The 18,810-nt window shown below is 37.9% G+C and overlaps 1 protein-coding gene across 1 annotated transcript; it reads right to left on the bottom strand.

Annotated features, from left to right (window-relative positions):
- Window positions 1–17,913: 17,913 nt before the first annotated feature.
- On the bottom strand, window positions 17,914–18,273 carry LOC113326294 (egg cell-secreted protein 1.2-like). Its single transcript, XM_026574046.1, has one exon. The coding sequence runs from the start codon at window positions 18,271–18,273 to the stop codon at window positions 17,914–17,916; it is 360 nt and encodes a 119-aa protein (XP_026429831.1).
- Between the last annotated feature and the right edge of the window lie 537 nt (window positions 18,274–18,810).

The raw sequence follows: 18,810 nt of genomic DNA, 5'->3' as shown, positions 1-18,810 counted from the left end.
CACGCCAAACAGGCATGCCAAATGCACATGCCAAACGTACCACCTACCGCATACTACATGCTATACACGCTAAAAAGGGTTTTGACATACCAAACCCTAATTTAGGTAAAGTTGTCGTGCTAACCGAGCCAAACAATGTTCCACGGAACCTGGGGATCAATGTGGCCATTAAAACTGATGTTGCCACACCATGTTTGAATCTAACACCAACGTGCCAAAAATACAGCGGGCATGGCTACGCCAAGCGCCACATGCACCATCGTGCCGCTGGCATGCACAAACTATGCCATCCATGCCACAACGCCACTAGCATGCACTAAGGGCGCCACTGTGCCACTTCCAGGTGCCAACGGAAGGTAGCCACAATCAACGGCTACCCTTTCCCATGAGATACAATCTCAGCCATCCAAGTTTTCCACCAAACTAACAGACTCGCGGCGCCTAAATCTAGTGGTCATGGCTACGCCATGCGCCACTTGCACCACCGTGCCACTGCCATTTACGAGCCATGCCAGACATGCTGCAATGCCTCTGGCATGCACCAAAGGTGCAATTGCGCCATTACCAGGCGCCAACATAAGGTAGCCATAATCAACGACTACTCTTCCTCATGAGATGCGATCTCAGCCATCCAAGTTTTCCACCAAACTAACAGACTTGTGGAAACTTTTAGGCGACCCGCCTCCTAAATCTAGTGGCCATGTCTAAGCCAGGCGCCACTTTCACCACCGTGCCACTGACATGCACGAGCCATGCCAGCCATGCTGCAATGCCGCTGACATGCACCAAAGGTGCCATTACCAGGTGCCAACAGAAGGTATCCATAATCAACGACTACCCTTCCTCATGAGATGCGAGCTCAGCCATCCAAGTTTTCCACCAAATTGCCACACTTGTGTCAACTTTTAGGCGACCCGCCGCCTAAATCTAGTGGCCATGGCTACGCCAGGCGCCACTTGCACCACCGTGTCAGTGACATGCACGAGTCATGCCAACCATGCTGCAATGCCGCTGGCATGCGCCAAAAGTGCCATTGCGCCATTAGAAGGCACCAACAGAAGGTAGCCATAATCCACGACTACCCTTCATCATGAGATGAAATCTCAGCCATCAAAGTTCGCCACCGAGCCGACAGGCTTGTGGAAAGTTTCAGGCGACTAGCCAAGACAAGCCTAATAACATCGCATGCTATTTTCCTGCGGCAAGCTCTTGATTTTAACTTTCCACACGTAGGAAAGTGCTACATGTTTTCCACGAAAACACTCGAGATATCAAACATGTCACAAACTGCGGGATACTCATCAGGGTATTGGTCTGGCGGTTTACAGCGTGCGGCGTGCAATACGCCCATTACAAGAAAGTGTCATGAAGAAGGGAGGTTAGTAATGGCAAGAAGTAATGGTGTAAACGTTTCCTGCATCATGGAAGCATAAATTCTGACGTTACACGTTACTCCACTCTTCCACTACTCAATCATTTCCACTTCCTAAGAGACCAGGGTACGTTTTACTACGACTTGTATAAATAAGTTTCACCTATTTCCACTAAACAACAAGTGTTGGTCAGGAGCAACACAGTATCCAAAAATCACCTGATAGATTTTCATTCAGCTAGCCAGTTCTACATTCTGATACGAGTCACAAACAACCACACTTTCAGAATCAACGATTCTGGTCTCTATACTTTCTTCTCTTCCCTCTCTAAGACCAACCCTTCTCCTTCAATTTGTGACCGAAGCAAGCCTGGAACAGCCATTTCTTGGTTTAGGCCAGGATTGTACAGATTGATCTCTCGAATCAAAAGTACTCCCGTGCAGTGCATTATTTAGGATTTAGATTTGTTTCTCATACATACACATGAAATTACCAAAACCAACAGAAACCGTTTTCACCATCAAACAAATGTTTCTATAACAGACCTTTAAAATCAATTGTAAAAGTATTGCCTTTTATTGACCCAAATATTGGAGGCACAGCTGATCCTGATTTATGGGTTACAATACTTGGTAAGAATGGGTAGGTCATTCTAGAGTCACTAAGTCTTTAGTATTTGATTTATTGATATTTTCTTTCGCTAAGTCTAAGATTACTTATTTCCTTTTGTTGGAGCAGGTGGTTGAAGGGGAGTTTCCACTTGCTGCATTTTATGGAGGGTGAGCTTAAATTCAGAGTCTTTTTAGTTGTATGTTAATTTTTTTATTGTGGCCTTGATGTCTTTCTGTTGGTATTGTTTGTGCAGGGAGGAGATTTCTTGATACAAAGACCTTGACTGTAGAAAAAGAAGATAAAAAACAATCAATATTTACGGGTCTACACAAGTTAAAAGGTATGATATACAAAGAAAATTATGTTGTGCATGCCATAAATAGGAAGTCGGGCAAAAGGTGAATAGATTCCATGTGGCAAGGTAATTCTCTTCATAATACTGTATGTTTCTATCCAGTTTATAGTTATAGTATTTTTAGAAGAATTGAGGTTCCTGAATAAAGTTTTCTGAATCGACTGAGGTTTGTAGGAAACCACCAGCATTGTTCCGCAACACTGGCAACCAAACAATGGTCTTCTCAAAGAATGATACATATATAATGTCCGCAACCGGTGGAAAGATATCATTATTTAACATGATGACTTACAAGGTGAGTGGAAAATTCGTGCACTGATGTACAATTTTCTGATCATGCTCTCATTGCAAACTTTTCCAAAACTAATGAAATCATTAAACATACAGGTAATGACAAAATTTGTGCCACCTCCACCAGCTTCAACATACGTAGTGAAGTCATCCAATGTAGTTTTTGAGTATGTTGATGGTTTCAGGAGGCTTGATAGGCGATCTTCAAGAGATTCTACAAGGACTGATTCATTTCCTTGTCAGGCTTCTCCCTAAATCTAAGGTAATGATAATCCTCTTTGTATGCTTAGTGATTCTGGTCATATTGGTTCCTGGGTTCATGATGAGATTGGCACACATGGTTGGCCTTTTCAACCGCTACTCGTTTGCAGGGTACAATCGAACTAATCTGTTAGCACTTAGCCTCTTTAACAACTGCAACAATAGCAACTTGTATTACAGTAAACAACAATGAATTCCTAGTACCTACCACAACAAGAGATTCTAATACTTTGCTACAACAACAACAACAGATTCTAGTGATGCAAAGCATATTCTAATACCACAACATCGGTAAGCCTTGACATGTTATGAGATTTTTCTTAATTCATTATACATTAAGACAAATCCTCAAGATAAAAATGAAGTTGAAATTTGCGAAATTTTGGTTCACTTTTGCATGAGATTGATTATGAGTTTTGACATACTTTCGAACTACTTCTTTTTTGTAGATATCTGGTCACATCATCCTCTAACTGAACAGGCTTTATGTATCTGGATTTCAATGTGAGAGTTCTTTTTTCTTTAAATAACTTTGTAAAATCACCTTGGTGTGATATATATGAATTTATAGATATATCCAAATGACAATCCTTCATATGATTTTTGTTATGTCTTACATTTTGTGTATATGGATGGAGTTCATCGTGGTTTTGTTGGATTAATTTGAGTTCTAAATGAACATGGGATACCTGATTTTGTTTCAGGGAATGTTGCTGGTCAAAACCAACCTATTTTGGTTTTTATTTTTTTTGGTGTTGCTTGACCTGGTTTTGACCAGTCAAAACCAGTCAAAAAAATTTCGCAACTGCAGTAAACTGTTGCGACTATCTAATTTCGCAACTATTTGATCTTTTGACGTTGCAACAATTCCAAACCATTGCGACCAAAAATTCGCAATGACAATGAAACCGTGCGAAAAATTGCAGTATCGACATTCGTAACAGAGAAGAACTGTTGCAATCCCAATTTGCAACCGCCGCATAACGTTGCTAATCACTAAATTTGGTGTAGTGCATTGTGACGGACCGGAAAATTACGCCTTTGGCGTGTTGTCCCGCAGGCCGTAACTTCCCTCGGTGCGCCATGATGAAGCTACGATCCGGGCCTTAAGGCTAGTTAAATGCACGTCCATCCGCCCTTGCAGGCATGCTCCTGGAGCATGATGCAGCTAACTTAGCTTCCACACCGTTCCAACTCACCCTTGTTCCGCCAAGGGTTTATTAAGAAAACCAAAAACCTTCCTAAAACGGCAAAAACAACCTTTTGAGGCCCTAAACGAATAAATTTGGCTAAATTCTGGTGACCATGTGGACCTATAGATCGACATGTCTTGATCCTTGGGCTGTTTCCCATCAAAATGGACTCCTCTTGAGCTAAATTACGACACTCGGGTCCTTAACTTCCAAATAATCCAGCGCGCGTGCTATAACTTTCTCTTTGTAGGTTGATAGGAAGTATGAGCATCCACTTGATGGCATGCAACTAAGCCTCATCAAGCTTGACCAAAATCATCTCTTGCATCGATCTACCAAGATTAGATGATATGAATTAGATGATATGAGCGACAAAGTGATGGACCGGCAATGCTGCAACTCATTGCGGTTTCCAATGTACCCTTCCCTACTCTAAAGGGATCAAGCACAGACCGTAGTTCATCCACGAAGGGACAGAAGCTTAACCAACTCGTTTGCAAGGCCGTAGCCTAGCAAAAAATGGTAATAGCCTGGTCCGTAGGCCATTCCGTCAAAATGCACAATGATTATGCATCACTGGGTCCGCGACATGGCATAGTGATGCCTAAGCATCAAACGCCCTATTCGCAAGGCTACGCAGCTATAAATGAGGCTTCGGCATCATTTATACTGTTCCGGCTAAGGTATGAAGCTTACTTGGTACATAGTCCGCATATGCACCTTCAACCAAGTACCCCTCCCTATATATGTATTAATGGAATTTCTACAAGTATGTTTAGGGGAGTAAATTGACATGCTTGATTCACTGTCCATTCGCAATGATTGCGTTACTTCGCAGTGATTGTTTTATTTCACAATGATTGTGCTCATTCGCAAAGATTGTTTTACTTCGCAATGATTGCGTACAATGCTTGCGCAACACTCGTTTGGCCAGCTCTCTCTGGCCTGATGCACATTGATTGTGCGATATTGGCTCTAGGCCAATAACTTTCGTAATGCACAATTATTACGCTGCAAGCTCAAGGCCACCTACCCAACTGGCCTAATGCATCATGATGATGCAACATTGAACCTTGGACAAATGCCAAACATAATGCACCATTTTGGCGCGACATTGACCTTAAGCCAATCTACCGCGTACCACGCAACAAAAGTTTTAAATGAAGCTTCATCTCAGGCCATGACGCATCTTTTAGCATGCACCATGCTAAAAACACATGGTGTTACATGAATGCTTATGATTGGTAGTTGGATAATATGGAAAAACAGATACGACTCTATCTTCCAGGGAGTGTCTCTAAATCCTTTTAACTCCATGCATAGGATAAACTACTATCTGAATTTCTATTGTCCTAATAATACCCTGCATAATTGTGTTGAACCTAGTAACTTAACACCTAGACTGCATGTATCACACTAGAAACCCCCGGATACTGGTATTTTTAAATTTAATGTAGATGCTTCCTTATGCACTGTTACTAACGGAGCTGGTACTGGTTTGATCTTTCGAGATTATACAGGGATTTGTGGAGGGATCAAAGGAACATTCTCAACAGATTGCATAACTCCAAAAAAAGCAGTTAAGGAAGCTTTTATGGGCCAAAGATTTGCAAATGAAGAAAATTCATATTAAAGGAGATGCCAAATTAGTCAGTCAATGTATTACAGATGATTATTACTTCACTCACTGGGAACAACGTAATATCATCAAAGAAATAAAACATTTTAGTACTAGTTTTGAGTTATGTATTTTTAGTTTTGTCAGCAGAAACAACAATCAAGTTGATGATGCTATTTCAAAACTTGTCAGGACAGACAATGTCAATCTATTAAGTTCTAATAATTTTCCTTCAACTATTTATAACTTTCTAGCCAGAGACCAAAACTTATCGGTCGTCTAGTTCATTACTTAATAAAATTTTAGTTATAAAATAAAATCTATCCCGAGTTAACTAGGTACATTTAATCCAAAAGTTATTTAAAATACAGAAAATACATATATAACATTCATGGTATTTGGTTGGTTACTATAGTCTTGTGTTGTGATGGTTATATTATTGCTCTTGGGGTTAACTTTTTCTTGGGATACCAATAAGATAACAATGGGAATAGCGTGGAAAGTATTCCACGGGTAAAGAAGCAATGCTAGATGTACCGGGATTATACCCTGGGAAATAGCCCCTGGGGCCCACCTAAAGAAAAATAGGGGTGGATTTGGTCCCCACCAAATTTGTTTCAGTCGGGAGATTTCTCAGTTGAATAATCTCGGTAAACTTATCTTTATTGGGGGTGAAGTATATACCTGGCATATGATTGCAATCGATAGCGGGGGATCTAGGGTTAGTCGACCACTGGCTCCGCCTATAATTACACTGATGCATATAAGGAGACGCGGACACGATGTATCTGAGGTGTAGATTCTATTACTAGTCCTTTTTTGGTGCTTCAATGAGGTATGGATTCTATTTACTAGTCTTTTCTTGGTACTTCAATTTTGGTTTTTTTCGTGTTCAAAGCAAGAAAAGACATATAGTTAAAGAAATTGAAAATGAAGAAGAATCGGGTGGTAGAGAAAGTCCCCAGGTTTCCGAAAACTCGCATGAAATTAGTATAACTGCTTTGGACGTGTAAAAGAGAGCATTGCACATTCTAGATTCCTCCACCCAATGCCTTCATGTTTAATTTCCAGAGGTATAGTTAAAGAATGTACAAATTCAATTGTAATGACAGAACCACCTCCACCTCATCCAAATCTCCTCTCCGCAATAAGTAACAAGAATGCATGTAAAGTACAAGGTTTATACAAGAAGTTCCGGAGCATTGTTTCCGATGATGTGGTGAATCTGATTAGTGACTGCTTCTGCAATGCTAGTTTTCCATTTTATTCCAGCTGACTTTAGTCCCATTTCCCTGTGAAACATATACTATAAGATTTTTAGTAAACTCATTACTAATAGATTAAAGAAAAAGAACTACGATTTTGTTTGTGGAGCAAAATATGTGAAAACGCAGGGGTACCAAAATACACAACTTTTTCGTCCGAACCTATGAGATAAAAACTTAAATACAATTGGAAGTAAACCAACTTAATGATCCTTCGACAATATGTATATACAGTTTATTATTCTTATACAATCAAAAGGATACGTGAACCTGATTGTGTACAAGAACTCTTGGACGATCTCAAAAATCAATATCCAAGATAACCTAGTACCGTAACATTAGATGAACCGAATTCCAACAAGAGTAAATCTTATAATCTATATTTAAAGAAATGAATTCCAAGAACAAGTCTTGTGGGTACAACACAGTTTTAGTTAAAAAAATGTTTAAGTTATTTTTCGAATTTGTAATACCCCGATATTCGGCAATGGTTGGCCGAATGAAATATAAGTAATGGTTCGTCCTTTACTAACACCGAGACCTTTTCAGCACAATTGGCTCCATAGTTTGCAGAAAACTCTACAGTTAAGCGTGCTCGGGCGGGAGTAATCCAGGGATGGGTGACCTCCTGGGAAGTTGCTGTCGGATGACCGCAGCGATGCCCGTAGAAAAAACCCACTGCCGGATGTCCGCAGTGTCTAAGTGGGGACAGTATCGGTGGAGGGACGGGTCATTACAGATGGTATCAGAGCCGACGACAGTTCACCTGCCGAGGGTGGGAAGGTGCGCTAGACGAGGTTGGTCCAAGTGCTTCTCATGAGGAGCAGGTAACGTCGGAGATCTGGGCTTGTATATATATTCCGGAGCCGAGGAAGGCTCCAATTTAAGGTGGTGGTATTGTAATACTCCGATATTTCGGCAGTGGTTCACCGAACAGAATATAAGTAAGGATCTGTCCTTTCCTAACACCGAGGAAATTTCAGCACAATTGGCTCCAGAGATGGCAGAAAACTCTGCAGTTAAGCATGCTCGGGCGGGAGAAATCTAGGGATGGGCGACCTCCCGGGAAGTTGTTGTTGAATGACCGCAGAGATGCCCGTTGAAAACCCCACACTGTCTGATAACCGCAATGGTTAAGTGGGGACAGTATCGGTGGAGGGAAGGGTCATTACAAATGGTGTCAGAGCCGATGAAGGCTCCAATTTAAGGTGGTGCTATTGTAATACCCCGATATTCGGCAGTCGTTGGCCGAACGGAATATAAGTAATGGTTCGTCCTTTCCTAACACTGAGGCCTTTCAGAACAATTGGGTCCAGAGTTTGCAGAAAACTCTGCAATTAAGCGTGCTCGGGTGAGAGTAATCCAGGGATGGACGACCTCCTGGTAAGTTGTTGTCGGATGACCGCAACGATGCCCGTAAAAAAATCCCACACTGCCGGATGTCCGCAGTGTCTAAGTGGGAACAATATCGGTGGAGGGACGGGTCATTACAAAATCACTTGCACTTACTTTAATTATATCAAACAATATATAATGCGGAAAATAAAGTAAAACAAGAAACATAAAAAATAAACTGCACCTACCAATGGAGGGAACTAAAGATAAGTTATTTCCGTAACAAAGAAATAAAAGAAAAGAAAAGAAGGAACGCCACGGCCTTCACTATGAGGGAACCGAAGACAAGTTGATTATCGTAAAAAAAAAAAAAAAAAAAAAAAAAAAAAAAAAAAAAAGGCAAGTGGCAAGTGCACGCACCACAGGGGCACATCACACACGACGGGGAGGGAACTGAAGATAAATTATTTCTGTAAGAAAGGATGAAAAAAATCTGTAAAGAGGATGGAACAAAAAAAGAACGCCATGGCATTTCCCATGGATGGAACTATAGATAAGTTATTTTTGTAAAAAGAAAAAAAAGAAAAATAAAAAAACAGAACGCCAAGACCTTCCTGGAGGAGTGGCCATGGAAAGTGCACGCACCTCACCGCACACACGGCGGAGAGGGAACTAGAGATAAGTTATTTCCATAAATAAGAAAAGAAAAAAAAAAGAAAAGGAATGCCACGACCTTTCTCATGGAGGGGACGAAGATAAGTTGATTTCTGTAAAAAAGAAAAAAAGAAAAAGAATAGAGGAACGAATGCACCAAACGACACTGCACCACAGCTCATGTACATGTAGTTCGTGGCTGAGACTCAAATATCAGAGTTTAAGTAGATGGTGAGAATTAGAACGTGCCCAAAAAATAACTTCTCCAGTTGATGCTTACTTAATTTTACTGACTTTATGGTATGCACAGGTGAAGGCACAACCCTCAAGACAAGAAGAGAAAGATGAACATTATTCATCGGCAAACATCTCTATTGGTAGCGTGCAGATTGAAGGAAGAACCACTGTTTATTTGATAGCATACAGACCTTCCAAAGATGTATGGTTGCAACTCTTAAGAAGTATGGTTTTGGTAAAATCTTGTGCGGAATAGCTAGTATATGTGGAAACAACGATATATAAGGAATATAGGTGTAGCTCTCATCCTTACAGCTACAGGAGAGGAGCCTTAGTTGTAGATTATCCAATGCGAAGACTTGATTAGTTGCGCTTGAAAACGTTTCTGAGGTATGAAATTGTGCACTTGAGATGGGTGAATTCTAGTCTGAGAAATGAATTACAGGGGTCCAATGTGGATTCATAGAACTAGAATTCAGTTGAGCATGGTGACTGAAAAGTGTGAATAACAATGTAGAAGAAATATTATTACAAGGTAATGATTAGGTAGTTTACACAGATATAGAGGAGGGGTATTTATACCCATTCAGACAGACAACTATACAAGACTTTTCCTTATACACGCCCCATAATTAATACAGGCATACACTGTAACAATTGTAAAATCAGAAACAAAATACTCAACAAGAGCCTAAAGCAGATAATCAAAAAGAGTCAGTCTGAGAAGAAACAAAAGACAATGTGATGCTCAACAAGACCCAATCTGACTGGAGAAAAACATCATTAATCTGGTTCAGTGTTGACAGCAGTTGGAGATTGTACTATTCTTTGTATAACTCTGGAGAAAGTTGGATAGCAGAGATCCTTAGTCATTACATCAGTCAACTTCTCCTCCGTGACCACATGACTAACATGAATAATGCCTTCCTCAACCAGCTCTCTGACAGTATGATAATTTACCTCCACATGTTTAGTCCTGGCATGAAAGACTGGATTAGAAGCTAGACATATTGTACTTTGATTGTCACACAGTAACTGCAGAGGATAAGCAACTGAAATATTCAATTATGTTAATACATATGTCAACCATTGTAGTTCAACAGTGGCTACAGTTAAACACTTATATTCAGATTCAGTTGAACTTCTTGAAACAGTTGGTTGTTTCTTTGAAGCCCAAGAAATCACAAAATTACCCATAAAGAAAACATAACCAGAAGTAGATCTTCTTTTATCTGGACAACCAGCCCAGTCAGAATCAGTGTATGCAGTCAAAAAGTCACCTCTCTTTAGAGTAATACCAGTACCAAAGTACCCTTTAAGTATCTCAAGATTCTTTTCACAAAAAGAAAATTGTTAGAGCATTGCTCGGTTGAAACCACCAAGCATTGGTATGTCAAGTTTGGCTGTCATATTTTAGTGAACCAAAACTCATTTAAAGATTCGCTTGATTATATGCTAGAGTCAACTTCTTATAGGTTAACTAGAAAGTTATTAGGATATGAGACATACAAGTATTATTCGAAGACTTGAAGAATGTGAAGAAGTAAAGAGCTATATCGACGACACCATCCTTCCTCTTGAGGTTAGTAATATTTTGACTTGAACTGTTTCATTCCTAACGTATATTTCAAGTCGTGCTATATTGAAAAAATAAATGCGAAGCTGTGAATGATTATACTCTAGTTAGACATAGTATTAAGGAATTATAATACGAAGTATAACACCTATCTTTTGAACTTCGTATATAAGACATCGACATAATCGTATGAATGCTACTGTGATTATGTATGGGTAAAGGTGAAGATTTGATCCTAGGAAACAAGGTAAAGGAAGTACATTCATAAACTTGTTTTGTGAATCGAAAGGGAAATCGCTAGGCTTATTGGTATTGTTATTCATTGCAAATCTTTGGATTACCAATATGTGTGATTGAGTAGAACCGATCATAACTTTTTTATGTATCTTGGTAAAACTAATCACAGTGCCTGACTTATGTATTGGTATGACTATTATTAGTGCAACCGATCCTAAGTAATCACCTGAGATGGTATGATCGATATTTGGAATTGGTGTGACCGATCCTAGTCATTGGTTAACCGATACTAGTAGTTGGTGTGACCGATCATAAGAGAATATGTAATCGATCCTTGCAAGAGGTGTAACAAGTCCTAGTAGTTGGTTTAACTGATCCTATGACTTGTGTAACCGATCACAAGTAATACCATGAGATTTTGGTGACCGGTCCCGGTACTAATGTAACCAATTTTTGGAAACTGATGTAACCGGTCCCAGTAGACAAATGGAGGTAGAACCGATCCTTGTGTTTGGTAGAACCGTTAAACCCATGATTGGAGATTTTATATTTTGATCAATCACATAGTTTTTGGAAATCAGATGAACCAATTCTAAACTTGTTTGGAAGTGTGGCAAATCGGTTCCAAGATTGTAAATATGAAAAGGGATTTACAAAGAAAAAGATGCCGACATACTTTGAACACGTGCAGTTATTATTATCTATTATTGTTCAAAGATATTCCTTAATAACTAAGGGAGAATCCCGGATCGAAATAAATTGAGAATCTTTTAATTAAGGTTTTTAGTTTTATATGCTTTTAATTTCCAGCAATTAAATGCATATCTCTGGAGAATAAAAATTAGTAATGTGCATTTACTAATCAGAGATTTTCTACTGAGATTTCGGTCAATATTTGGACAGAGCATTTCCAGGAATTATGAAAACCTATTTTGGGCATTTATTGCATATCTTGTGAATATTCGATTTTGGAAATTTCTTGGTGTCCAAACTTCCTTTGTCTGTTAATATTGAAGTTTGCATTTCTAGCAAACTAATCCTCAGAGCCAGCAAAACTATCAAGTTGTGTTTTTACTGGTGGAGACCTATTCTGAGAGGAAAGTATCCTAATTAGGTGAAATCTCTTACGACCGCTCGTTTTAAATACTTCTTTGGGATTGAGAAGCTCTACGAGTACCGTTGGTGGGGAACTAGATAATTGCAGTTCATTATTAGTTTTCGATTGATTTGATTGACTAACGGTGGTTGAACTTTGATTGCACCTAGTTAGTTTATCCTAGCTTGAGAATCTTCTCTTCTGATATAAGATTCACTCAAACTAGATTTAAGTTTTGACGGGGATCTTTAGAACTGTTTGTAGATATAAAGACGTCTTGAGATAATCCATCATTAACAGACTATGTTCTGTATGTGATTGATCACAAGAGATTCAAGTTGTGTTGTGTGCAGGTTCTTATTGAAGATCTAAGAATATTTGAAGACAAAGAAGATTTCTTATTGGGTTCATAAACTTTGGTGTGCGCAAAACTTGATCGCTGAGATCCAACTATAATTGATTTATCTTTTGATAGATTGGATTGATTAGTTGCGCAGATCGGCATCAGTATTTAGTATCTTGATAGATCCTATTATTGATTGCATAGTCTAAACAATTACTTTGGTAGTTGTTGAATAGATTGATCTAGAACACGACAAAGGAGTTTATGGAGTAAACAGAAGAGCCTTTGTCTAACTCATATCACGTTGTTTGAAAAGAGTTATTACCGAACAAATTTGTTGTTCCTTTACTATTTGGATTACGAACCAAATGAATTGTTCCAAGTGCGTGACTTATTGAAAGTTGGAGGCGTAGGGATACTGAAGAAACTAGGTGAACTATAGGTTTAGTTGATTGGTCTCAACTATACGAAGTTGGTTTATATTTTATATAGCAGCTTAATTCTAAGAGTATTCAATTCTGGACAAGGTCCCGGGGTTTTTCTGCATTTTCGGTTTCCTCTTCAACAAAATTTTGCAGTGTCTTTTACTTTTCTATTTCCGCAATTATAATTGTTTTATTATAATTAGAAGTAAAATACACAAACTTTAATTCCTTATTACTTGATAACAATCTTATAGTGTTTGGATAAGTCCAAACCTATTATCAAGTAATCACACTTTGATTGTCGTATTGTATCGATCTCGTATCCATAGACAATTACACAAAGTATAAAGACCAATTAGTTGTATTGTCTCGACTCAGTCCATAGACAATCACTTTCGGAGAAAGGACTTATAGGTGGAAAAGTTTTAAATTAAGGTATATGTGGGTACCCTCGTCTTTTAAAAAATGCTGATCAGTTGGAGTGTGCATGAATTGGGATACATAATTTACAACAAAACATATATCAGGTCTTGTATGAATAAGATATTGAAGACCACCAACTATTGTTCTATATGCTATAGGATCAGTCAATGGAACACCATCATGAATAGAACATCTTTTTCCCTTTGGAAATAAGAGTATCACATGGCTTACAATCCATCATATTTTCTTTAACAAGAAGTTCCAAAGTATATTTTTGTTGAGTTAGAAAAATAACATCTGCATATCTAATGGCTTCTATTCCAAGAAAAAAATTTCAAATCCCCTAAGTCTTTCATAGAAAATTCCTTGCTCAAAGCTTGTACTAAATTGTGAATAAGAACTTCAGAACTTCCTGTTAAAAGAATATCATCTACATACAATAGTAATACAAGCATATATGTCTCAGTGATGTAGATAAACATAGAGTGATCATTCTTGGACTTAGTAAAACCATAATGCAGAAGGAAATAGATGAATCTGTGAAACCAGGCCCTTGGATCCTGTTTTAAACCATACAATGACCTCTTCAAATGACAAACATGGTTTGGGAAGTTTGGATGAGTAAACCCTGGAGGTTGTTTCATATAAACATTTTCAACTAAGTGACCATGCAAAAAAGCATTGGACACATCAAGTTATTTCAATGTCCAATTATTATTTACTGCTAAGATTAATATAACTCTAACAGTGGTAGAGACTTAACAACTGAACTAAATGTCTCTCCAAAATCAACACCTTCTTGATGATTATAGCCTTGAGCTACTAATATTGATGTAAGTCTATCAATTTTTCCATCATCCTTCAACTTCACCTTATACACCCATTTACATCCAAGTAACCATAAAAGTGGAGGGAGATGAAGTAGATGAAGGCAAAATAGAATTTGAAGGTTCAACAACAGAAGTGGAATGAGGTAAATCAGAATCTAAAATATAATTTTCAGATGAGGTAGAACAAGAATTATAATAAAAATTAGATTCATCAAAAACCACATGGCGAGAGATATGAAGTTTATGAGAAACATGATCAAAACATTTGTATCATTTATGAAGTGGACTATATCTAATGAGAATACATTTAGTAGATTTGGGAGACAATTTTTCAGTTCTATATATAATGACCAATAAAAGGAAAGCAGATGGATCCAAAAACTCTCAAGGCAGAGTAATCTGGAGAAACCTGAAATAGAACCTCATAAGGAGATTTGATTGATAAAATATGTGTTGGAGTCCTATTAATTAAGTATGTAGAAATATGGAAAGCATCATACAAAATTTTTTTAGGAGCTGAGGAATGAAATAACAGGGTATTACCCATTTCAGGAATATGACGATGTTTTCGTTCTGCGAGTCCATTTTGTTCAGGTGTGTTAGGATAAGAAAATATTAGATGAATTCCATTTGAGTCAAGAAACTGCTTAAGTGAACCCTTATCAAGTTCACAAGCATTATCTGTTTGAAACCACAATATTTTGGTAGAAAACATATTTTTAGTAAGAGATTTAAAATGAGTAAAACAATGGATAGCATTTGTTTTAAGTTTCATAGGATAGATCCAATGAAATCTACTGGCATCATCTATAAAAAAATATAATATCGAAAACCAACATGAGAACTAACTGGGGAGGGTCCTCAAACATCACAATGAATGAGAGCTGATAGTTTAGTCTCATGAGATGGAGAAAGATAAAATGGCAACTTTTTACTCTTAACAATTTGACAAGGATGATAAAGTTGATTCTCATGATTAGAATTCAAAGAAATTGCTTCAGTAGAATGCAAATGTTGAATGATTTTCTTGGATGGGTGTCCTAATCTATTATGCCACAAATTAGGAGAAGCATAAATAGATGAATAAGATGTGAAAAGAGCATTTTTGTTAAAAGAGATATATGAGATATGATACAAGTTGTTAACCATTTTTCCCTGAGCTAAAATAGTATGTGAACTGAGGTCTCTAATCTCAAAACTCCATGGATCAAACACAAAATAACAACAATTATCCATGGAAAATTGTGCAACAAACAACAGATTTTGTTTAATCTCAGGTACAAGCAGAACTTGTTTTAGAGTAAAACTATTGTCATGTGTATGTAAAACAAAAGTACCAGTTTGAGAAATTTGCAAAGTCTTACCATTGCCAACAATAACCTTGTCCTTTCCATGATAAGTATAAGTATTCTGAAGAATCTCCTTGTTACCAGTCATGTGCCTAGAAGCACCGAAATCGGAAATCCAAGTAGTTGAGGTAGAACCAACGGAAGAATTATCACATAAGTCAGCTATATTAATTTGAACACCACTAAAGGATGTTTCAACTTGAGCTACATTGGCAGTAGATTTAAAATCTTAAGTTGGTGGTGGATGATATCTAAAGAAACATCTAGTTGCATAATGCCCTGTCTTATGACATATTTGACACTCAACTGTAGAGAAATCCACAAAAGGCCTACTATTAGTACCACTATCAGAAGCATCTGAACTGGAACTTGTAGAACCAGCACCACCTTTAAATTGTACATAACCATTCTTAGAAAACTGGCCTTGATTATTCTTTTTCTTGCCCTTATTTTTCCCATTCTTATTACCATTATGACACTTCTTCCATAAAAAGATGAATGATTGTCAAACATACTACCAGCATCTTGATCTTGATTACTTAGCCACTGTTCATGTGTTAATAGTCTAGCTTTCAACTCACCAAATGTGTATGGTGTTTCACGATTCTGAGCTGATATTACAAAAGTATCATATTCCCTTCCTAGACCATTAAGAATGTACATCATCAAATCTACATCAGAGACTCTATCATTGATTGCAGCTAAGGAATCAATAATCGTCTTCAAGTTATGTAAGTAGACACAAATAGACTGAGAACCCCTTCTAATTCCATGTAATTGTTATCTTAACATATTTCTCCTTGCACCAAATTGAGATCTAAAACTAGATTCAAGATATTACCAAATTTCTCTAGCAGTAGTCATACCCAGAACATCACCGGACACAATTTCAGTAAACATAGCTTTTAAAAACAAACCTATCTGCCTTTCTCCAGTAAACCCATGTTGGATTAACAATAGAAACCTCAATATGAAGAATTTGAGACGGGGGTTCAACTATTTCACCACTAACATGACCATATAAGTCAGTAGAAATCAACACACATTCAAATTGATCACGCCATAACAAGAAATAGGTATGATCCAACTTCAGAGAAACGAAATTACCAATATTATTGAAAGGGAGAGCAAAGTAAACTGGAATTACCCTGATTTGCATCATTACAAAAAACATGTGCAGCGGAAACTGGAATTTCAACATGAGATTGCGTTTGATTCCAAGCACTCTGTGGATCTGGATTTAATTGTTGTTGTTGTTGATTATTCAGTGACCCTCTTGTATTCGGCATTGAAAGATGATTAAAGAATCAAGATTTGAAATAAAGAAGATCAAGATTTGACAGATAAACAACAACCCAAGTTGATAGAAGATCAGAAAATTATTGAAAAGGATATTTGATCTTGAGACGGTGATAGAATCACAATTCTGAACAAAAAGATTGTTTAAATTTTTTTGCAGAATTGACCTAGATCGAATCTTTCCTCGATGATACCATGAGAAGATGTGAATAAAAATGTAGAAGAAATATTATTACAAGGTAATGAATAGGTAGTTTACACAGATACAGAGGAGGGGTATTTATACCCATTCGGACAGAGAATGTCAAGTCAATAAGTATACAGGACTTTTCCCAATAAGATTGGTGAGGATTTATAGTATAGAAGAAATATAATGTTGCGGTCAGCGGCAAAGATTTGGTAGAATTAAGATTGGTGAGGATTTATAGAATTACAAATTCCCGCATCTTGCATTAGATAAAGAAGTTGGGGTGTGGATTGTCAAGAAGGGGAGGGGAGCCCGAAAATGCGGCATTTCATAAGTGGATTTAAGTTGTTTGCTGATGAGTTTGTGCGAAGCAGAGAATGGAGAAGAATTGGGTGGTGGGAAAAGTCCTCGGTTTCTCGAGAACTGTCACAGGAAATTAGTAAAATGACAACTGCTTAGGATGTGGAGATGCGAGCATTCCGCATTCCAAGGCCTTCATGTAGCGAAGTTAAGGTACAGGCGTACCATCGAATCTGCTAAGAGTTCTGTTTAATCCAGACCTTAATCATCGTTCCCTTAATATTGACAATAAAAAAGTAAAACCATTGAATGACAACAAGGAAACATTAACACCATAACATTTTCAACAACTGCTGCCATAATAAGCTTTATTTATGATTAAGAAAAGGAAGGCTACAAACTCAAACAAACACACTCACTCATGATCTCAGATAGATGATAATCCAGGCACCAAGTAAAAAACACAATTGAAGGACACATATATATAGATATATAGGATCAAGTACTAGTAGTCCTTGAAAGTTGGAATATCTATTCAACGACTACTGGGGCAGTATTTGGTATCGAGACATAAGGCGACTGAGCAGGAGCCTGTACCGGTAGAAGCATGGCAATGGGTGAAGAACGAGGCGCAGCCAAATGTGGAGCATCACATTAACCACGTAAAATGTCTCCTTCTTCAGCAGTAAAACCTACAGAAGTAGGCATGGAAGGCCAACAGTCACGAGTTATGATACGGATAGCTCTACAACATTCAAAGCCTAGATACATCTCGCCATCCATGAAGAAAAGCATAATTTCGTTAGTGCAAGATCGTAACTCATACAGTGCATTCCAGCACTCAACCATGCCAGCACCATCATCATCCGCATTGATCCGAGCTGCTAAGTTATGACCTGGGTAACGAATCGATGTTGGCACTTCCCTTGCAGCTACTACTAATGATGTTGTAGTGACCACAAGAGCTGAAATTGCTAACACGAGAATAACCAAGTTGCTGTTGATGAGAGCCATTGTTTTCTGCCAAAAAGAATGATGAGTTAAGTTAGACAGGAGAAGATTATGGAGATATATAGAGAAGGTTGTGTAAAGAAGTGGTGCTTGGAGGTCGGGTATATATATATATTAGAGAGAGAGAGGAGAGTGGGAATGCCACCATTACTGTGTCATTAATTGAATTCTAACGCACATTCGTGTGAATATGGATAGAAGATCTAGAGATTAAGGTAGAATTATGTAATCGTGGGTCAGATTAATGGCTTAATCAAATCAATGCAGTTTTAGTGTTATTTTCTTAACTACGTCTGCATGTTAAATTGTAACTGCCATCATTTGGAACTTGAATCGGCTCATATATCTGATTCAGGGTTCAGGGTTCATATAGCATTTTAGTTTTGTTGTGTCAGATTGATTTCCATTGGGTTAGACTTAGATGTACCTTTTATGGTTTATCTAGACTTTAGTGATCTTTGAGTTGGATATTATGAGCGCATCAGTTATTAATTCTTTCGGCATATATACACTGACAAAGTTAAAAATTTATCTACAGCT

This window comes from Papaver somniferum, unplaced genomic scaffold (assembly GCF_003573695.1).
Source record: "Papaver somniferum cultivar HN1 unplaced genomic scaffold, ASM357369v1 unplaced-scaffold_10, whole genome shotgun sequence".
Lineage (NCBI taxonomy): Eukaryota > Viridiplantae > Streptophyta > Magnoliopsida > Ranunculales > Papaveraceae > Papaver > Papaver somniferum.
The sequence above is the reverse complement of the archived record's forward strand: the minus strand, read 5'-3'. Positions and strand labels throughout refer to the sequence as shown.